At 39.8% G+C, this 23,102-nt stretch overlaps 2 protein-coding genes across 4 annotated transcripts; one reads left to right on the top strand and one right to left on the bottom strand.

The window, feature by feature from the left end:
- Positions 1 to 234: 234 nt before the first annotated feature.
- Positions 235 to 3,978, top strand: smim12 (small integral membrane protein 12). Of its 2 annotated transcripts, none has more exons than XM_047383066.1 (2): positions 235 to 382; positions 2,914 to 3,978. In XM_047383066.1, the coding sequence occupies exon 2, from the start codon at positions 2,944 to 2,946 to the stop codon at positions 3,217 to 3,219; it is 276 nt and encodes a 91-aa protein (XP_047239022.1). In that variant the 5' UTR covers positions 235 to 382; positions 2,914 to 2,943; the 3' UTR covers positions 3,220 to 3,978. The 2 variants fall into 2 exon arrangements, with proteins under 2 accessions (XP_047239022.1, XP_047239024.1); XM_047383068.1 differs by lacking the exon at positions 235 to 382 and adding an exon at positions 1,896 to 1,956.
- Positions 3,979 to 8,442: 4,464 nt separating this feature from the next.
- On the bottom strand, positions 8,443 to 22,438 carry gja4 (gap junction protein alpha 4). 2 transcript variants are annotated; one of them, XM_047382896.1, is made up of 3 exons: positions 22,306 to 22,438; positions 15,519 to 16,214; positions 8,443 to 8,785 (listed from the first exon to the last, which is right to left on the bottom strand). In XM_047382896.1, exons 2-3 carry the CDS (start codon positions 16,203 to 16,205, stop codon positions 8,726 to 8,728), a joined length of 747 nt encoding a protein of 248 aa, XP_047238852.1. In that variant the 5' UTR covers positions 16,206 to 16,214; positions 22,306 to 22,438; the 3' UTR covers positions 8,443 to 8,725. The 2 variants fall into 2 exon arrangements, with proteins under 2 accessions (XP_047238852.1, XP_047238851.1); XM_047382895.1 differs by lacking the exon at positions 8,443 to 8,785 and having other exon boundaries at positions 14,629 to 16,214.
- Between the last annotated feature and the right edge of the window lie 664 nt (positions 22,439 to 23,102).

The raw sequence follows: 23,102 nt of genomic DNA, 5'->3' as shown, positions 1-23,102 counted from the left end.
TGTCTTTTTCATTTTAATTTAGTGAAGGAATGAGCAGTCTTGAAGAAGAAAATTAAAATGCAAATAGGATGATTGATTACTAATTTCATTTATGAGTCAAACAATGCAGCCACATTCTTAAAATGAAAAAGCATTTCTGAAATGCGTTTTGATTTGAAATATGGTAACGATTTGCTTCCATACATAAGTAGCTGAGACCGTAATATAAATGTAAATGCTTTCTACGCAGGGCACTCAATGCAATTTATGATGTTTACCAGTAGGGGGCGGTAAAACATAGACAAAAATTCACGATGGTAATCAGCCAGTGACGTTTAACCAGGAAGAAAATGGGCAGACACGGAAATGACGTCTCTATAGAGCAAATGTGTTAACTGCAAAGGTGAGTGGGGTCTTATGAAATGAATTAAGGTCAAAATAAATAGTGTCATTGTAATTTGTTTTTTTTTTAGTAGACACTCAATTATTAGATTTGTGTTCAAAGGGCTGTTACCTGTATTGTTAAGGTTAAATATAGCGAATACTTGAAGCTAAAACTAACCCACTAGGGTAATGTGGACTAACCCTAACCCTTGTGAGCTGATATTCACGCATTACTCTATCAAAGTGTTCGTTTTTTTGTTATTTTATAGTTAGACGAACCGTCAGTTTGGGCAAGCTTATTCGACTTGTCATTAGTTTTTGTTTTGTGGTACTTGAAGCCAACATGGCAAACTCTGTTAAAATATTTAACCAATGAACAACGTGAAGCGGAAAGTTTCGGACGTAAAATTAAGACCATAATAATCGGAAAGATTTGCTTTTCACTTCGGCTCTAAGACTCGTGAAGTTACGACTTGAAATTATTTTAATTTTTTCAGACGATGCTAAATTGAAGTTGACCTAACTTTTGCTAACGGATGTACAGGGGTTGGACAATGAAACTGAAACACCTGGTTTTAGACCACAATAATTTATTAGTATGGTTTAGGGCCTGCTTTTACGGCCATTACAGCATCAATTCGTCTTGAGAATGACATATACAAGTCCTGCACAGTGGTCAGAGGGATTTTAAGCCATTCTTCTTGCAGGATAGTGGCCAGGTCACTGCGTGATACTGGTGGAGGAAAACATTTCCTGACTCGTTCCTCCAAAACTCCCCAAAGTGGCTCAATAATATTTAGATCTGGTGACTGTCCAGGCCATGGGAGATGTTCAACTTCACTTTCATGTTCATCAAACCAATCTTTCACCAGTCTTGCTGTGTGTCTTGGTGCATTGTCATCCTGATACACGGCACCGCCTTCAAGATACAATGTTTGAACCATTGGATGCACATGGTCCTCAAGAATGGTTCGGTAGTCCTTGGCAGTGACGCGCCCATCTAGCACAAGTATTGGGCCAAGGGAATGCCATACTATGGCAGCCCAAACCATCACTGATCCACCCCCATGCTTCACTCTGGGCATGCAGCAGTCTGGGTGGTACGCTTCTTTGGGGCTTCTCCACACCATAACTCTCCCGGATGTGGGGAAAACAGTAAAGTTGGACTCATCAGAGAACAATACATGTTTCACATTGTCCACAGCCCAAGATTTGCGCTCCTTGCACCATTGAAACAACGTTTGTCATTGGCCTGAGTGACCAAAGGTTTGGCTATAGCAGCCCGGCCGTGTATATTGACCCTGTGGAGCTCCTGACGAACAGTTCTGGTGGAAACAGGAGAGTTGAGGTGCACATTTAATTCTGCTGTGATTTGGGCAGCCGTGGTTTTATGTTTTTTGGATACAATCCGGGTTAGCACCTGAACATCCCTTTCAGACAGCTTCCTCTTGCGTCCACAGTTAATCCTGTTGGATGTGGTTCGTCCTTCTTGGTGGTATGCTGACATTACCCTGGATACCGTGGCTCTTGCTGTCTTGGTCACAGATGCGCCAGCAAGATGTGCACCAACAATTTGTCCTCTTTTGAACTCTGGTATGTCACCCATAATGTTGTGTGCATTTCAATATTTTGAGCAAAACTGTTCTCTTACCCTGCTAATTGAACCGTCACACTCTGCTCTTACTGGTGCAATGTGCAATCAATGAAGACTGGCTACCAGGCTGGTCCAATTTAGCCATGGAAAAATTATTTAAATCTAACCTCAACTGTAAACAGACAACCACATCATTATTTATTAGCCAACAAAGTAATCAAAGTTGAAATGTTGTTTGCAAAAAAAAAAAATAATAATTAAGCACCTCCTTGCTGCTTCTTTTGGATTTTGGAGAGTTAGCAGTAGCAAGGTTCTGCTAAACTGCTTGGTTTACTGCTCATAAACAGGTGGGACCTCCTCTATAAATGCTGGGGTTTTTGTAGTTTGATCATCTACAGATGTGCCTACACAACATCAAGTTGGAAGGTGAACAGCAAGTACCTTTTAAACAATAGTTATTTTTCTCCTCAATTTTGGAACAGTTAAAAGTAACACCGCTGCAGCTAATTGCCATAAATGATAGTGCTGACTATAATCATTTGTCAATATCTATACTTTTAATGAAAACACTTATTTTGGATTAATCATTATTAATTTCTTAATTGATTGTATTCACTTTTATTATGTCCTGAAGCAAATAAAAACCTTTAACTGCACTTCATTCTCCCTCGACTGTACCAACAAACCTGTAGAATTATTTCTTTGATAAAGACCCTTGGATTTATTTACATGTTAATGGATCCTGATTTGGTCTATATAGTTAAACCAAATCAGGATCCATTAACATGTAAATCTGTTTTGAACCACAAGAGGGGGCCACTAGAAAGGAGATCACTCTGGCAGTAGACGTAGTTAAGACGGATGTTTTCTAGATTCTTTTATTATTATTCTCAGCACAAACACTGGTTTCACAATTTATCATTTACTATAAAATATTTTATTTTTTTTACCTTCAGAGCACTTAGGAACTGAAGCAGTGTGGAGTCATGTGGCCCGTAGTTTGGACCGCGATGCGGACCTATGCACCTTACGTCACCTTCCCTGTTGCTTTTGTGGTCGGCGCAGTGGGCTACCACCTGGAGTGGTTCATCAGAGGGACCCCTAAACCTCGAGAGGAAGAGAAGGGCATCTTGGAACTGAGGGAGGAAAGAAAGCTGCAGGAACAAGCGGGAAAAGACAGCACTCAGGTGCTTAGCCTTAAAGAGAAACTGGAGTTCACGCCTAAAGCAGCGCTCAACAGGAACCGAGCTGAGAAGAGCTAAGTCATGTTTTTGTGACAGACCTGTGTTTGCAGTTTTTCACCGACTGAAGGGTGCTCTGGGAGCAAAAGGGGTGAACTGGAGGACAAAAATCACCCATTGTTCTACTCACCTGAATATCAGTTTACTGCTTGTCGTCTCCTAGAAGCCAAAGCCTGCTTGGGCGACAGCAAACACATAAAACCAAACGTACTCTTGGCGTTGTTTCAGATCAGGTAAACATCTCCTATGTGTGAGTTCTCATATGACCTGGCAGAGCACATAGATCAACATTTTAACCAAACCACTGCAACAACAACCTATTTATTGAATAGTGTTGATCGAATGGATTGTTTTATGCCTGCTTGTCTACATGTACAATGAAAATACTGTTTTATTTGTGTCATTACAGCATTATGACCCGGGTTTTATTGTGTCCTTCATTCAACTACTCTTTCATGACAAATTTTATCACAGAGTCACAAGGTGAATGTCACTTAGTCTTTTCTGAATGTTAAATTATAAATATTAACTAATTGGCTGGAAGAGGAAAAAGAAAGACAGCTCTTTGTTCCTTTTATTTCAAATGACCTTTGAGGGTATGTGGCCAAATAAGCCAGCAGTACAGGAGGTTTTTCAGGAGCTGTACGATTTTTAGGAGTATTATGTTTCACCTGAACATACTTTCATTTTAGAAAGTCTGGATGGTTGATACTCAAATGTGTCAGGTCTGTGTCGAAGAAATAACATGAAATAAAGGAAAATTATGTTCATAAGTTGAAATGGTGTGATTGTATGACAAACTACTTTAAATAGGTGAATGTTTTCACAAAAAAGTTTCATTCATTCTAAATGTATTACCTTCGCATTCAGCTTTGTTTCCCACCTTTACCCTCTTGAAAAAAACTTCAGAAAACACAAATCAATCAAAAACAAAGAAAAGGAAACTGAAACCTCATTCAGCTTTGAAAGGAAACCTATTCGTGGAGGGAAAGCAGCGTCAGCTCATTCATCTTTGATTGTTGGAACATTTTCAAACGTAATTCACAGACAGAATCACTTTGTTGCGATTTGTTTAAACAATCAGAAAAGTGATGTTTGCATTTGTACTTTGTGTCTTTTACTCTGATACCCAATTTGGATATTATTCAGGGTTATCTTCCATTGCCTTGAGAAAAATACCTCATTAACAAGTAGAGTCCACCTGTTGCTGCATGATGCTGAACAACCAGCATCTTGTACATCAAGGAACACAGCAGACGGGCCAGAGTTAAAGTTATGGTAAAGTTTCAAGCAGGATTACGTTATACAACAAAATCTAAAACTTTGAACATCTTACACAGCACTGTTCAAGCCATCATCCAAAAAAAAGACCTTGGGACAACTGCAAACTTTCCAAAACTTAGACTTCCACCTAAACAGTCAACTTGACAAAGAAAGTGTTAATTATAGAAGCAGACAAAAGGCCCTTTGTTACTGGAAAAGTTGCAGAAATCCACAGCTCAGGTGACAGAAGCAATTGACAGGACATCTATTAGTAGTGCACCTCACAAATATGTTTATGAAAGAGTCGTTAGAATAACATTGTTGAAAGTCAAGAAAGCAGTAGGAAGACTCATTTGCGGTTTGCTGCAAGCCTTGTAAGGGATTCTGCAAACATAAAGAAGGTGCTCTTGTCTGATGACACCAAAATTGAACTTTCTGGCCTACATGCAGAATGCTATGATTCGAGGGACATTCTACATCACCCTGAGGACACCATCCCCACAGTGAAACAGGATGGCAGCGCATGCTGTGAAAAGGCTTTTTTTTTTTCCCCAACAGGGACACGAAAGCTTGGAAGATGGTTGGAGCTGAATATAGGGCAGTCCTGAAAGAAAACCTTTTAATACTCTGTATCCCAGGTATTTATATACACAGGTTCATTTTTACTATCTTCATCATTACAGCTAAATAAGGTCAAGAAATAAAAACTAATTGGCATTAGTCACAGGCTGCATCAGGTAAATGAGGCAAATAAGCGACAAAACTAAAACTAAAGTGTAAATTTGGTCCCAGACTAGTTTTGTGGTAATAAAATAAAAGTGGTCCGCAGCCTTCCAGTGTGCCAGAATGTGTTCTGCTACATTACCCTGCCAGCTTGTGAAATGGGAGAGATTATGAAGCCCAGACTTACACTGGCACCACAATGGTAAATACTGTACTATCTGCAGCCATCTCAAGCTTTTTTCCGCCTCCGCTCTTAAGTTTGCCATCAGTGAAATGACCCACTCCACTCCGACGACTTTGAATGAGACATGTTTGAAGCTGCAATTACTTTAGGCTGGAGGAAGTTTCTATTCAAAAACACAAAATGAAGATGCAGAGGTTGCCCTGAGAGCTACGGTGAGTGTGTTGTGTGAAAAGTATGTGTGTTTCCTCCTTGGAACAATTCGAGGACAGGTCATCCACGTAACAATGGCCCCAGCCCCTTAGAACGGGACAGTACTGTGGGAACAGAGCACAGAGGCTCCTGGGAAATGAGGGGGTTGTTAGCCATTGTTCCTGCTGGCTGATGGGGATAATGGGTGTTGGTGATGCTGGCTGTTCTTTTTTTATTTCATTCTGCTCAAGGAGGTCCAATGCAACATCCTGAATGGACAGGCTGGAGACTGTTCCCTGTGCTGCATGAACAATAGAGTTGTCTGCCTGGTGGATGGGCACCACATCCCTTTATTAGATAACTACACACACATGCACAGACTTACTTCTATGGCTATTTCATAAGGACCTTACCTTATCCTAACTTGATCCAGTCAAAATGTCGCTGCTTTCCTTAAAAAAAAAGTTCTTACTTTTTTATGTAAAATTTAAAACTGTCTCTTTCAAAGATAGATTTGTATGTACAGGAAGAAAGAGAACCCAGGAATGCATGCATATGAAGGTACTGTGTGCACCAACAATATATTACATATATACTACATATATTTTACACAATATACACCCATATTTTTGATGCTATACTCACATTTATATCAATGGAATGTTATGAGATGTGTCAATACTTTGTAGAGCCACCTTTTGCTACAATTACAGCTGCAAGACTTTTGGGGTATGTCCCTACCAGCTTCACACATACAGAGTGTCCCCTTTTTTTTGGAAATAATGAAGCTCAAGCTCAATCTGATTGGATGAAGAATGTCTCAGATCAATTTTCACATCTTACAATGATTACAAAAATGTCAAAAGACTTTTCCTGGAACAGATTTTCAACTGGATTTATGTCTAGACTTTGACTAGGCTATTCTAACACAAGCAGTATTACAATGTAAAGCTAGCTGAAACTATAAACTGGTTGGTTGTGTACATATATATTTTTTTACAATGCACAGTGTAAGTGCCACATTGAAATGCAGGAGGTGATCTCAGGCTTGGAGCAATGATGTAATTTTAGTGTTTACCAGGAAAGAGCTGGTAGGGAAACACTTTCACTAAAGCTTATGACAAATTAATAATTGCTTACCTAATCTGAAAGTACTCTAATAGAATATTTAGATATTAGATCCACCCAGAAGTCATAATTACACGCCCATCTTAGTCTACTAGAGTACCACAGCTTTAAATGTAAAAAATGAGGTATGCAGGTTTCAGCCCCAAAGGAGTCTTGTAATAAATTACTAAGAGTTTGTGATACATTTTTCTTAAACATTAAAACCGTAATTATTATCTACCTGCCCGACCCAAAAGATAAATAACCAGTTTTCTTTGCAGATGTTAAAATGTCTGCACGCTACAGTAATGTGTAAAAGTATCCATGCACCCTGAACCTTTTCACATTTTGTTGAGTTACAACAAACAATGATTTTCATTCATATTTTATAAAACAGTCCAATGAAAAGTAGGGCATAAATGTGAAGTTATAAGCAAATGGATACAAAGTTTTCATCACCCTGAAGATATCCATATGGTGATGAAAGTGTTGTGTTGTTCATTTTAGAATGGCCTAGTTAAAGTTAAGACCTACAGGGGTTGGACAATGAAACTGAAACACCTGTCATTTTAGTGTGGGAGGTTTCATGGCTTAATTGGACCAGCCTGGTAGCCAGTCTTCATTGATTGCACATTGCACCAGTAAGAGCAGAGTGTGAAGGTTCAATTAGCAGGGTAAGAGCACAGTTTTGCTCAAAATATTGAAATGCACACAACATTATGGGTGACATACCAGAGTTCAAAAGAGGACAAATTGTTGGTGCACGTCTTGCTGGCGCATCTGTGACCAAGACAACAAGTCTTTGTGATGTATCAAGAGCCACGGTATCCAGGGTAATGTCAGCATACCACCAAGAAGGACGAACCACATCCAACAGGATTAACTGTGGATGCAAGAGGAAGCTGTCTGAAAGGGATGTTCGGGTGCTAAGCCGGATTGTATCCAAAAAACATAAAACCACGGCTGCCCAAATCACGGCGGAATTAAATGTGCACCTAAACTCTCCTGTTTCCACCAGAACTGTCCGTCGGGAGCTCCACAGGGTCAATATACACGGCCGGGCTGCTATAGCCAAACCTTTGGTCACTCATGCCAATGCCAAACGTCGGTTTCAATGGTGCAAGGAGCGCAAATCTTGGGCTGTGGACAATGTGAAACATGTATTGTTCTCTGATGAGTCCAACTTTACTGTTTTCCCCACATCTGGGAGAGTTACGGTGTGGAGAAGCCCCAAAGAAGCGTACCACCCAGACTGTTGCATGCCCACAGTGAAGCATGGGGGTGGATCAGTCATGCTTTGGGCTGCCATATCATGGCATTCCCTTGGCCCAATACTTGTGCTAGATGGGCGCGTCACTGCCAAGGACTACCAAACCATTCTTGAGGACCATGTGCATCCAATGGTTCAAACATTGTATCCTGAAGGCGGTGCCGTGTATCAGGATGACAATGCACCAATACACACAGCAAGACTGGTGAAAGATTGGTTTGATGAACATGAAAGTGAAGTTGAACATCTCCCATGGCCTGCACAGTCACCAGATCTAAATATTATTGAGCCACTTTGGGGTGTTTTGGAGGAGCGAGTCAGGAAACGTTTTCCTCCACCGGTATCACGTAGTGACCTGGCCACTATCCTGCAAGAAGAATGGCTTAAAATCCCTCTGACCACTGTGCAGGACTTGTATATGTCATTCCCAAGACAAATTGACGCTGTTTTGGCCGCAAAAGGAGGCCCTACACCATACTAATAAATTATTGTGGTCTAAAACCAGGTGTTTCAATTTCATTGTCCAACCCCTGTACATCTCACTGACAATCTTTGGCAAAATGTCAAAATTGATGTTCACAGACAATTTTAAATCACACTTAGTTTGAGCAGTTTTTTAAAGAATATGAAACAATTTTGGTCTCTAAATGTGCAAAACGGGTAAAGAGACATACCCTCAAATGACTTGCTGCTGTGATTACGGTGGTGCTGAATTAGTTCAAGAGGTATAAATACTTTTGCAAGACACTTTATAAGTGGCGCTGGTCCTCTTCATTTACTCCGTCCACACATCAGGCATTTTTTCCATTTTCTGCATCCTTCACAAGGCTTTGATGGGGCGACTGCAGCATCTGGTCAACAAACACACGGGAACAAATAAAAAACAATACTGGTGTACCGACCACAGCACCATTGTCATGTGAAACAATCCCTGACTACTAATCAACCAGGGAGAAACAATACTGGAAAGGGAAACAGATACAGACCCACTTCCTTTCCCAGCAGTTAAATTTAGATATCATTCAAAGCCTTTTTTGGTTTGGTTTGCTTGAATCACACAAATGCTTAAATGAAGGGCACGGTGCACAAACGGGAAGATTGTTATGGATAGAGAAATCTGTTCTTGTACATTGTTTTAATGGATGTCAAGAGAAACTAAAGGAGTTGGCACATGTCTGCCTTTTCCTCAAACTAGCTCTCTGCAACGTAAACAATAAATCATATAAAGAAGCCCAACGCAATGCCACAGAACACAAGCTCCGACTTGATCCAAAAATACAGATATTACATAACTTTCTTGACCTCATCCACCCTCCAGCTGCTATTTTAAGGCCTTTGTTGGTCAGTGCAGAAATGAAAGTTTGAGTTTTGTGAGGTGATATCACACTGGTCCTTCCTAATTTCTCGAGGGCACGTTTTTGGCCTATTTAGGGAGGCCTTCTAGGAACAAGTAGAACTTTTCGGCTGAAAAGAAAAAGAATGACAGCTAGACCTGTCACACACATTGCCTTTCAAAAGTATCAATATCCCTTTTAAACGTTTTAAGATTATTCATTATATCACAAACTTCAATGTTTATTACTGGAATTTTAAGTGGCAGACCAAACAAAGTATGTAAAATTATGAACTTTAAGGAAAATAATAACAAAAATCTGCAAACACCAATTTCCAAGTCTATCCTCGGATTATCAATTCTATTTAAAACCTAAAAAATATTAATACAATATTTCAAGTATTGAACAATTGCAAACTTACCATCCACCTAAACAGACATCCCAGACAAAGGGAGAGAGTCTGGAAACCTAAAGTAACTCTGGAAGAAGAAACCACTGCTGATAGCTGTAAGAAGACATGTTTGCCATTTGTCACAAGCTATGTAGAGGACAATTCAAACATATGGAAGATGAAGCTGTAATCAGATACAAATAATTCACCATTTTGGCCAACAAAATGTTGTGGAGGAAAACTAACCTTGAACACACCATCTCCACCATGAAACATGGTGGTGGCAGTATTATGATGTGGAGGTGCTGTTCTTCTGCAAGAACAGGGAAGCTGATAATCTGATGGGAAGTCGGAGGGAAACCCTCTTAGAGTTGGCATAAGACTTGAGACTGGGTGACGGCTACCTTTTCAACAGGACAATGACACTAAACATACAGCCAGAGCTGCAATAGAATGGTTAAGTAGCAAGTATATGTCTTAGAATGGCACAGTCACAGTCCAAACCCAAAATCTAATTTATAGTCTTTTCAACACTTGAAAATTAATGTTAACAGACTCTCCCCATCAAATCTGACTGAGTTTTAGCCAAAAGAACAAAAAGAAAAAAACATACCAGGTAGAGACATACTGCAAAAAAAGTTGCATTGGGACAGGCTGAACAAAAGTGCCCTTCATACTCGTAATACCATGTATCATCCTCCTTCCACTTTATTTCTGTTTGATGAAGAAATTGCAGAAACGGATCAACGGTGAATTCAAGAATGTCAGTAAGTAGAGTCTGAGTGGCAGCTAAACTCAGACATTCCCTGTATAACTGTCGGGAATAACTTCATGGATATTTGCAGATAAAGCTCTTCCCCCAGTTGACATTAGTTTGCATATTTTTCACATGTTTATGCAAGCAAACGTTTCCATTTTACTTGCTTTTTTGGACGCTCCTTTAAAACATGTTTGCCCTGAAAGGGCAAGTTGATGAAGGGAAACAGTCTAGACATAACAGATAATCAAACTTTATTAAAGCTCCATTGTTCTGAAAGAGGAACCAGACCTTTTCCAGACACTGTTAGTGGTTTTGAAGTTTTTCAGACTTCTCAATGAAGAAGCAGATAACCAAGAGTCACAGCTGTCAACCTGAAAGTTACTGAACAGGATTGGAGAGTTTAGTCTGTGAAAAGAATGGAAGAAGAGGGCTTTGTTTTTATTTCTGGCTTTTCATCCATAAGAACAGACGATGCAAAAAGCTCCAACACAGATCTGTTGCTGGCTTCGGCTGGGAGTGACAGGTCGCCCACTGCAATGTGTTCCTTGACCCCTCCGGCTTTTCACTGAAAAAACCGACATGGACACGCGCCCGCAATGGAAAACAGAGATAACAGAACTGCTTGCAAATGCCAGCAGAGTTCGGCGGCAGTAGACACTGATCTTGGTAGCCGTTGTTTTCTCAGCGATACGTGCCAATTCATCCCCAACATGGGTGTGTGATAAAAACACATTCCTCTGTGAAGGCATAGACATCTCCTTCCTATCATTATTTAAAAAAATTATGGTAATCCACAGGACAATAAATTATATAGCTTTTATTTCCAATTTTTCTTTGACCTCGCCTACAGTTCAAGCAGTACTGAACCAGCTTCACTTACATTTTCTATTAACCCCCTTTTTTGCAATAGAAAACTGCTTATCATATCATTTGGTTCTAGAGGTGCCATACTGCTCAAATGAAATATCACTAACGTTGTATCAGAACCCAGGCAACATTTGTTGTTGAAGGTGCTGACTTCTGAGTTTTATCAGTTGCTCTACATGAAAAAAGGCAGTAACAGCCCGACTTCTTCAGGGGAAATTAAATAGAGCACACAGGGCCGCTCCAGCTTGTACAATCTAATGCTGCTGTATGAGTGATGCCCTGTTTTCACTTCAAACCCATAACCCCCTGATTAGAAAACAGACAGTAAATCAAAGTTATTTCCCTTCACTGGTTCCCTGGGCAAGCTGCACTGATGATATCAAGAAACGCTATTCCATATCTTTGTATTTGTATTATTTATCCTGCTGTCACGAGGGATTCATTTTCTCTGTGTTGCAACAATGCTTGGATGACATAAAGTGTATTGTTGGACGAAGAAACAATGGTTTCGACAAATAAAAATCTCATTGTGAAATGAAAGGGAATAAAAGCATGCCGTACACAAGAAATAAACTTAAACCTTATAAATGAATAAATAGTGCTCTGTTGTGTTTCTTAGACTTTATTATGAACTGACATAATCAATAATGAATAATTAGTTATTTTCCTACAAATAATAAATATTGTGACCAGGTTTTCTTTACAATACATAAAAATACATTTAAATACATTTGTCCAAATATTGAGCTCCCCTTGTACATTGTTTTGTACAATTTGTACATTTCTGTACCGAATTTATGTCCATACAATGTGCGAGTACTATATTTTATAGTACAAATAGTTTCATAGTGCAAAAGTAAAATCCTTTTTACATTTTTGTTACTTTTTAACCTCAAACTTTAATGTATTTCATTGGGATTTTATATAACAGACCAACAGAAAACGTGCATGAATGTGAAGTTAAAAGAAATGGATGCATGGTTTTCATCACCCTGAACACATCACCCACATGCTGAAATATTTTGGTGGAAGTATCATGCTGCGGGTATGCTTTTCAGGGGAAATAGATGGAGATAAACACTGGCCAGTCCTGGAATAAAAACCTGTAAGACGATGTAAAAGACTTAAGACTTGGGCGAACATGCAGCCAAAGCTAGAGTAGGATTGTTTCGATCAAAGTAAAGCCATGAATTAGAAAGTCTAGTAATAACCTCAGCAGGGTTAATACGAATGCACGTCACACTTTTCTGTTTGTTATTTGTAAAAATATAACAAAACATTTATTTAGCTCCATCCTTCTTCCCACTCCCTTCAACCAGCTTCAACATCCTTGCTGATAAAAATCATGGCCACAACATGACACCACCATCCCCTTGTTTCACTAAGGGGATGGTCTGTTCTGGGTAATTAAAACTATGCATCATTTTGTTTGTGTTAGTCAAACAAATAAAACCCCAACACTAAAGTTTGTGGTTGTTATGCAACAATCTGTGAACAAGTTTACTTTTGGAAGGCACTGCAACTATAGCTCATTGAAGTTTCCAGCAATGATTTTACATTAATGAGCAAGTGCTTTTATGAGGCGGTCATTTCTTCTGTTCTCTTCATCGCTGAAATACTATGGTCACTGGAAGTAATGTTCCATCCCACAAATCCAAACCTTCGGCTTCTTTTAGCACCCCCTCTTGCCTTCCAAGACCAAATCTCCAACTTTTGATTGACCAGAACTCACTGTGTGAAAGGAGACAAGCATATTGTGTGTGTGCATGCATGCGTGCCTGCATTTATGCCGCAATTATCCTTCTGGGAGCCGAGCAGGATCCAGAGACCAGTACATTCCACAGAGAGCGCAAATCCATTAGGAGAGAACAAAGTTCCATTTAACTCTTGGGCTTACAGTGCAAATATCAGAGAAATACACTGCTCAAAAAAATAAAGGGAACGCTTAAACAACACAACATAATTGCAAGTAAATCAAACTGTCCACGTAGGAAGCAACACTGACAATCAATTTCACATGCTGTTGTGCAAATGGAATAGACAACAGGGGGAAATCTTTGGCGATTAGCAAGACACACTCAATAAAGGAGTGGTTCTGCAGGTGGGGACTACAGACCACTTCTCAGTACCTATGCTTTCTGGCTGATGTTTTGGTCACTTTTGAATGTTGGTGGTGCTATCACACTCGTGGTAGCATGAGACGGACTCTACAACCTACACAAGTGGCTCAGGTAGTGCAGCTCATCCAGGATGGCACATCGATGCGAGCTGTGGCAAGAAGGTTTGCTGTGTCTGTCAGCGTAGTGTCCAGAGCCTGGAGGCGCTACCAGGAGACAGGCCAGTACACAAGGAGACGTGGAGGAGGCCGTAGGAGGGCAACAACCCAGCAGCAGGACTGCTACCTCTGCCTTTGAGCAAGGAGGAACAGGAGGAGCACTGCCAGAGACCTGCAAAATGACCTCCAACAGACCACAAATGTGCATGTGTCTGCACAAACGGTTAGAAACCAACTACATGAGGATGGTATGAGGGCCCGACGTCCAAAAATGGGGGTTGTGCTCACAGCCCAACACCGTGCAGGACGCTTGGCATTTGCCAGAGAACACCAGGATTGGCAAATTTGCCACTGCCGCCCTGTGCTCTTCACAGATGAAAGCAGGTTCCCACTGAGCACATGCGACAGACGTGACAGAGTCTGGAGACACCGTGGAGAGCAATCTGCTGCCTGCAACATCCTTCAGCATGACTGGTTTGGCAGTGGGTCAGTAATGGTGTGGGGTGTGCGGCCCTCCATGTTCTCGCCAGAGGTAGCCTGACTGCCATTAGGTACCGAGATGAGATCTTCAGACCCCTTGTGAGACCATATGCTGGTGCGGTTGGCCCTGGGTTCCTCCTAATGCAGGACAATGCTAGACCTCATGTGGCTGGAGTGTGTCAGCAGTTCCTGCAAGATGAAGACATTGAAGCTATGGACTGGCCCGCCCGTTCCCCAGACCTGAATCTAATTGAGCACATCTGGGACATCATGTCTCGCTCCATCCACCAACGTCACGTTGCATCACAGACTGTCCAGGAGTTGGCGGAGGCTTTAGTCCAGGTCTGGGAGGAGATCCCTCAGGAGACCATCCACCGTCTCATCAGGAGCATGCCCAGGCGCTGTAGGGAGGTCATACAGGCACATGGAGGCCACACACAATACTGAGCCTCATTTTGACTTGTTTTAAGGACATTATATCAAAGTTGGATCAGCCTGTAGTGTGTTTTTCCACTTTAATTTTGTGTGTGACTCCAAATCCAGGCCTCCATTAAGTAATAAATTTGATTTCCATTGATGATTTTTGTGTGATTTTGTTGTCAGCACATTCAACTTTGTACAGAACAAAGTATTCAATGAAAATATTTTATTCATTCAGATCTAGGATGTGTTATTGGAGTGTTCCCTTTAATTTTTTGAGCAGTGTATGTTTAAATCTAAATTTCCTTGCATAAACACTCAGAAGCTCCCTTGTCAGACCCCTCCGCTTATTTTTTCCACATCACATTGCTATTCAACATAGCAGGAAGGCATCTTATGACCTAAATCTTGTAATGGAAACACTTTTTTTGTCTTTGGCAGGGGCTTCTCAAAATGTTTAATTTTAAATAGATTTGTTTATCAAAAAACAAAATCGCCAAATGTCTGTCTGCCTAGATGCATGGAGGTCACAGTGCAGTGGTTGTTGTACTACTTTCCTTCAGACTGTGTACTCTTGTAAGTTAAGTGTCATGTGCAGACATGCCAAGAACCAAAAAAGTACACAAAGCTACAATCAAACATAGTGTTTTTGGTTTGTATGTCCCTTATGGGCACCTTTAAGATATTTCCCAGTTTGATGTGAATGTTTTGAATGTGTGAATTGTTTGGAATGTGTAGATTTCATGCAGTTCACATAGCTTGGAAGCAAGTTGTCCCTTGTCTCTCCTGATTCCCAGTTAACCTCTATTACTGCATCAGTGTAGCTTTCACAGGGGTTACCAGGCAATTCTGCTTCCCCACCCTGCATGTGGACGCTGATATCCCTCCCAGTACTACAAGCCTGGCACACCTCTATTTGGAGTGCTGGAGTTTCTTGTACCCGCTTTGCTTGAGGTAGGTGGTCCTGATGCCGGTTCTCCAGTCGATAAGAAACGGCTAATATCAGTAGGTGGATGAGTTCAATAAGGTTGAGTAAAAGGGAGATGCCAGCTATCACCTGAGAGTAGATGGTGAAGATGGTCTTCTCCGTGGGCCGAGAGACGAAGCAGTCGACAGTATGAGGACATGGTGATGTTGTGCATTCAAATTTGGCTGCAATGAAAAAGCCATCATAAAGGAACCAAAGTCCGGCAATAAATCCAGCCTCTAGGAGGATTTTTACGAGGATGCTGAATGCATATGCCCTCAGAAGGCGCCCTTTCAGTTGTTGATCCTCAGGAGATGCCTTGTTAGATGTTATTCCATTCCCATAATTGTTTTCTTCCTCTTTACGTCCTGCCTTATCTTTATTCACACTTATACCTTCCCTCCCTTTTACAATTTCACTTCTTTTACTCTCACTTTCAGCTCTGCTCTCTTTAGTTTTTGGGTCCTTCCCACCTCGGATAGCCACGTATCCAAAGTAGAAGATCGTAGGAGTAGAGACGAATATGACCTGGAGGACAAAGTAACGGAAGTGGGATATGGGGAAGGCTTTATCGTAGCAGACGGCTGTGCAACCAGGTTGCCTCGTGTTGCAGACAAAGTCAGATTGCTCATCATCCCATGCCGATTCAGCAGCTGTTCCCAGAACCAGCATGCGAAACAGGAAGAGCACAGTGAGCCAGATCCGGCCAATGGCAGTTGAGTACTCTTGGCCCTCCTTCAGCAGGTGTTCCAGGAAGGACCAGTCAGCTCTGGACATCCTCTGCCCCTGAGATGGACACATTATAGACAGGAGACAGTGTGGCACATTAGAATATTAAAATTATCCAAGAAACTATAATTACATGTTCTCTGACGGTACTGACTAAAGACATTTTTTGAAGGAAGGAAAGTACATTTTTCAACAGCCAGACTCAGAGATAATAACATAGTATACCAATCCAGACAGAAGTTTACATACACTCATTATACACACATTAATGTCATATTGACTACTCCTATTGACTGCACCCAACAAACTCCTTGACAATGTGGCCAAATATTTGGTTTGATTGACCATAAAACCTTTCTCCAGAAGCTGTTTGCCTTGTCTTTGTGGGAAGATGCTTTCAGTCAAGCAAAGGCTTATTTATTAGTTGCGACCCACTAAGCCACTGAGACTTATCTGCAAAACTTGCACCTGAGATGTGGTATAACCTGCATCTACCGCTGCCTGTTGCAATGTTTACACAATGCAATTGGAGACCACTCCATAGACCGTAAGACAGACTGGTGTTAAGCCTTAGGTCTGATCGAAGAGACAAAATAGCCCCAGACTCTTTACATCTGCCTGCTCAGTCAAATCAGTTATTGGGGATAAGAAGCCCTGGTCGTATAAAACTATGGTTACTGTAAATAAAATCCAAAGTTTAAGTATAATCCTTTTACAAGTTTTCCATTTCAGTTGTGTACAGGCTCGCAGATTAAACCAGTTATCTGAGAAGAGTTACCATAAAAAGATGCAAATCCTAAACTTGGGCAACAATTGTCAAAGCAAAATCAAATTAGTGATAGCATAGTCTCCCGCTTCCATACAAAGGCTAATAAGGTGAAGATTTTTTATAGTGATTTGTTAAGTGAGGAGTAGAAAGTCATGAGAAATGTCTGAGGGCTCTAGCTTGGAGCTGTGGCAGACTGACACCCTAACTAGGGGTTTAAAAGGCCTCTGTGGCAAGCTCAAACTGACTGTATATCAGCTTGATGATCTCACTACTGTGTTAGAGCTGTTTGTCGTAGCAGTGACAAGGACAGTGTTGTGTCAAATTATCCCAGCCTTTGGGTTTTCCTTCTATTGTAGCCAAGATTCCAGCTGTTTCACTGATTCTAGGGCAAAAAGTGTTTCAGACTAGTGGGAGAGATTGTTTCATAGTGGGAGAAATCTACTCTTTACCTGTTTACTTTTATTAAGGTCACCTATTTTTCCTGACTGGAGGTTATTTGGGCAAAGTAAGAGGTTTCTCTTCATTCTCTTTTATCTTTAACCAGTAAACAGACATACATCTATTCAACATGTTTCCACGAATAAGGCTTATTGTCAAGACAGCAGTTCACTTTGTCTATGACTGGCAGTGGCGCCAGACAGCACATCATCATCTGTTTACAGGGCTGTGAAGAAGTATTTGCTTTCTACAGATTTCTTCTGTATTTGCTTTTTTGTCACACTTACATGTTTCAGATCCTCAAATTAATTTTAATATCATACAGTACAGTAAATATAAAGTGCAGTATTCAAATGATGACTTCATTTATTAATAGAAGACAACTAATCCAGCCTGGTCCTGTGTGAACAAGTAATTGCTCAATTAAACCTAAAATCTCCTTGTGCCAATCTTGGTAGAAACAACTGCCAATTGCATTTAAGATAACAAGCAATGAGTCTTCTGCATCACTCTGAAGGCAGTTTGACCTAGCTGGTTAAGGTTATGATACAGCATACACATCTTCCTCATTGTCCAAACAGCAATCAGGCCTGAGTGTGACTAGAAATTTTAACCCAAACAAATGTGGTTAATCACAGCAAATAATGATTTAACATGGAATAGTTATTTTTTTATGGCTCCAAGGTGGCGCAGTTGCAGCAAAAAGGACCTGGGTTCGACTCAAGATGGGGGTCTTTCTGCATGGAGTTTGCATGTTCTCCCCGTGCTCTCTGGGTACTCTGGCTTCCTCCCACAGTCCAAAAACATGACTGTTAGGGTAATTGGTCTCTCTAAACTGTCCTTAGGTATGAGTAGGTGTGTGCATAGTTCTTTGTTCTGTGTTGCCCTGTGATGAACTAGTGACCTGTCCAAGCTGTACCCTGCCTTTTGCCCATAGACTGGAAATAGGCACTAGCTCTCCCGTGAGAAGCGGGTATAGAAAATGGATGGATGGTTAATTTTTTGTATAAGACCAGGTTGGTTGGGAAATCCCATTACTCACTAAGACAAATTGTCATTTAAAAATTACTTTTTGTATTTATTCCAGTTATCTGTCTGGCATCAAAGTTTGGTTGATTATCTGACACTTCCAAGAGAGACAAAAAAGTAAAAACTACTCCAAAGGCTCTCATGTATGTGAGAAGTGAATATTAAAATTACTTATCTGCCTAAACAATTTACTATAAAAATACAGATTGGGAGTCATCATTTTCTACCGCTTATTCCATAGTGGGTCGCAGGGGAGCTGGTGCCTATCTCCAGCAGTCTATGGGCAAGAGGCAGGGTACACCCTGGACAGGTCGCCAGTCCATCACAGGGCAACACACAAACAACCATGCACACACTCATTCATACACCTAAGGGCAATTTAGAGAGACCAATTAACCTAACAGTCATGTCTTTGGACTGTGCATGGTGACAAAATGAAAAGCTCACTTTTGATACAAAGACTGTTTAAGAACCCCTAAAACTGAGTATCCTTTCATTAACAGGACCCCTGCAGTCATTTTGCGGGGGATGTTCCACAGCAACAAGGACTGGGCGACAATTTAGGAATAAATACAGAAAAACCCATTCAACATTGTTCAGAACTTCATGCTGGAGCAAAGTTCAAAGACGACAAAACATGCAGGCAATAATGGATATAAAGACTGAAATGGTAAAGCCCAATAAACATAATATTTTTCAAGTTAAATTTGTGTTTTAGTAGTATTTTATTGGTGAAAAAAAAAGACTAAAGGAATAGATTATGAAATGGGTCTGAAAACATTCCAACAAGTGGCTATTTTTACAGCATAAAAAAACTTTCTATTGGGATGTTTATTCTCAAAGAGGTTCTAAAATTGGTGCGTGGTTCCCAAATGGTTTTCTCCTTTTCTATAAATCCAATGAATACGTAGAAAAACTAATTAAAAATATACATTGTGAATGTTTTTTTGGACTAATTGTAGAGTGGAGCAGATGAAAATAGATCAAGCTATAAGGTATAAGTGGACAAAAGCAAGATGTGTCTAGTCTTGGGGCATATAGCCTAGGTACACTGTGAAGACTGACTTGAAAGCACTACTTAAAACGTAATTGGTACATTTTATTTTCATGACTGAATTCTCACAGGTTTAAAAAAAATCTAAGCAGTGGGTTGTTTTATTCTATAAATTACAAACGAGCTACTTTATTCCAACTTTTTCAGTATAATGGTTTCTTTTTTTTTTTTACAACAGAGCTTGTGTATCTGGCAGCAGAGCCTTATTAGTTCTTCCATGAGCTCACACTCTTCTTAGGGGCTCCAGCTCCTCACCATCGAGATGCAAAAAGCAAAGCTTCCATACACTAAACCTGACTAAAACAAAAACACATGGCACTGAACTTAGCATTTTATTTGAACATAAATAGGGTGCACTGCAACTGTTTACGACAAACCTTTTCAGAATCAGTCCAAAAAGAGGCCATTATTGCTTTAACAGAGAACTCATTACTGAGTCAGGTAATGAAAGTAATATCCTACAAAGTGTATTATAACTGAATTCAGTAAAGTATTGTCCTGATCTGTGAGGATGTTAGGGAATGGAGGATGTTGGGCATTGTTGAATGACACAGCAGTTTGCTCAAAGGGCAACACACACACACACACACACACACACACACACACACACACACACACACACACATACACACACATCTGAATAAACATCCTGTGTGGGGGAGTTCAGGCTTTACTGTGACGCTTGTCTATTTGTTTATGCTATTAATGTTTTTATGTTATTTCTTCCCTCTTGGGCAAGAAGTAACTCTTCACATATGAAAATATAAACTCCTCTGACAGGAAGAGAAGACAATGCACTGTCAAGAGCTCAGATATGATAATATTGTAATAACTATGTTGTTCTTATTCCGTTTCTGGGAAAACTGTCATGAAGAGTTTGCTGACCATGTTCCTAGGAGTGGGCCTATGAGAAAATAACAAGCTTAAGTGAAATTACCGCAATATCACAGTGTTACCACATAATTTTAAACGAAAATTAAAATTCATCCTTCTGCTGCTAAATTATTTAACATATTGTTTATTGGCTGTACATAAAAACATACATGTATATATTGCTCCTTTTTTTATTTAGCTTAAAATTTTTATATTTATGGTTAATGATAATGTGAGCGCTGGAAACTGAAGTCACATTCGTTGTTTGTGCTAACAAACTTGGCCAATAAAGAGAATTCTGAATAAACTATAATAATGCTAATTATATTGTTATTTTTGAATAGCACTACATCAATAAGAGTGATGGATGGTCTTCCTTTTGTTTCCACACAGTGACTGTTTGTATTTTTCCACAACCAGAAACATTTTGTCTTTCTTGTAAGTGAGGGAAAAGCTATCTAACTGTAGTGTGTAGTAACAGGTAGGGGAGGGGCATTTCTGCATTGCCATTTGCTGACAGCCAGAGAAAACTACATTTGTGCTGGCCCATTTTCAGGCAGCCTTTTAAAAGGTATTTAAACCCTACGAACAATATGACATAACATTTTAGGATTTTTGAAACCATAAATTATTAAAAACTTAGTATACCTGCATACTGTTCACTGGCCTGCCAGATTGTCAGACTGTACCAGAGATGAAAATGGGCATCATGACAAATACCTAATCTATGTTTCATTAGCTTTAGGTTGTTAACTTTTCCGATACAAATAGAGACTTCAAGTCTGTCAGAACTGGCTTTGCACTAACTTACAGCTGACTGCTTTTAGTGCTGCTTGCTTATTTGAGAATTTTTTCAGTTCTCATATCGAATATCAGTGTGGCATGTTTCCTGCACCAGCTTAACTGGAATGTGTGAAACCCCAATGTAAATCTCAAAGTTGTCTTATTGTTTGAATAAAGTTAGAGTATCAACAATCACACACTGTAATATTAACAGCATGTCCATTAGTAGTAGCAAAAAAGAAACATCTTTGTTTACAGCTGCTCCCTATATTGATGCTATTCACAACTTATATGGGTAAATAGAATCATTTAAATTGATAATTGTTGTGGTATTGTAGTGAGTGACATCACAGTAATATTGCTGAGGTTGTTGGTTTAAAATTATGTGTGTATGTACAGGATGATATCAGTTTTTCCAAAAAAACATACAAATGTGTAGAAAATGAGTCTTTCAGCTTCTTCCATTCACTGCTTCTATGTTTTACACAATTTAACAAAATTAATGGTAGGTTATTTCAGTGATACAGTTGTTTGTTTTAAAGGTATATTTGCACATGTACATCAGAGTAAAAAACCTGGCACAACCAAGGTAGGAATTACAATGTGTACCTTAATGCTACCAAAGTTTTATCTATTTTTTTTATTACAATTTTTTGCTGGCAAAATCAAACTTTAGGTTACTCCGGTACTTTCTTTGGCATGAGAGAAACGCTTGAGTTTTGAAAGCATGACTTTTTAAAACCTTTGTGTACGATATCACAATAGTCTATGCCGAAATATGCCAAGTTGCTAAAATGGACTGTAAAACTGAACAAAAATTCAGTTTTGCTCAATCTTAAAATCACCAAAACGTCACATAACAGCTAAGAGTCTCGTTGAACCCAGAAAACAGAAGCAACAATAAACAACTGAGAAAAGCCATCAACAAACAAAACCAGTCATTGTTACTTTAGGTTGATTAAAACCTTCAAATTTCCCAATGTGACTGGAATGAAATCAGTCTCATTTTTATTACAATGTAATTAAAGCCATTTAATGAAGATAACTATCTCAGAAAATGGCAGAAAATAAACATTTACCAGCCACTGAACATAATGCAGAACATTAACTGATCCACGATAAATGAGAGTTCTCATTTAATAATGTTCTCATTATTCTATCCATGCTTTTTTTTTTTTCCTTGTCCAGGTGAACTTTCTTACCTTCTTCTCTCTTAAAGCGGGTTATGTCTCCACACGGCCTCCCAGCCCCTCAGCTGTGTACTGGTCATGTTACTCCGCTTTAATGTGTTTTGCCTTATAAAGGTCCGCTGTAGTCGGAAAAAGTGGGGAGAACTTTCCCATGCCTTCTTGTGTTCCCGTCTCATCTCGGGCCCTCCCTCAGGAACTCCGTCCAGGAAACGTGATGAACTCAGAGCGGTTCGGGGTAACTGCGCTCCGACGCTTTGCGCTCTAACCCTATTTTATGCAGGCTATCAGTGCGCGACGGGAAAGCCGCCTGCTGTGATTTTTTTTTTTTTTTTTTTTACTTTGGAGCTTGGATGTGATTGAGGAAGAGATAGAAGCATGAATCCAGCCTAAAAAAGAAAACATTGAAAAATAAAGGAGATAACATTACTATTTTTCTAAAGTTGTACACATATTTTTTATCAACAATCTGAACTAATCGTCATGTCAGCAATCATTTTTGACAGTTTTTCGATCGTGTTTTTTAGGATTTTATTTCTTATTTATTTTCTGACACAGTCCACTCCCTTAAAGTTTTACCTTACTTTTACGGCATGTATTTATGAGATGGCTAAAACGGGATCCATCGATTAGTCTACCAGACTGTAATTTAGCATTACACCACATAATGGCGCCACTTACCTTATTACCAGTTATGGCATGGCTTCCATGAAGCTCTTCAATTGGCTGAAACATTGTGTGGCTTGAATTTCTCAGTTTAAGTGCACTATCTGTCAAAATATATATTGCATCTTGCAAAAAGATTCATACCC

The sequence above is a fragment of the Girardinichthys multiradiatus genome, chromosome 13 (assembly GCF_021462225.1).
Source record: "Girardinichthys multiradiatus isolate DD_20200921_A chromosome 13, DD_fGirMul_XY1, whole genome shotgun sequence".
NCBI classification, from domain to species: Eukaryota; Metazoa; Chordata; class Actinopteri; order Cyprinodontiformes; family Goodeidae; genus Girardinichthys; species Girardinichthys multiradiatus.
This window is presented reverse-complemented; position numbering and strand designations above follow the sequence as displayed.

Excerpts from the sequence above, each read along its gene's own strand:
- smim12 (XM_047383066.1), top strand. The coding sequence starts at position 2,944 with ATGTGGCCCGTAGTTTGGACCGCGATGCGGACCTATGCACCTTACGTC.
- gja4 (XM_047382895.1), bottom strand. The coding sequence starts at position 16,205 with ATGTCCAGAGCTGACTGGTCCTTCCTGGAACACCTGCTGAAGGAGGGC.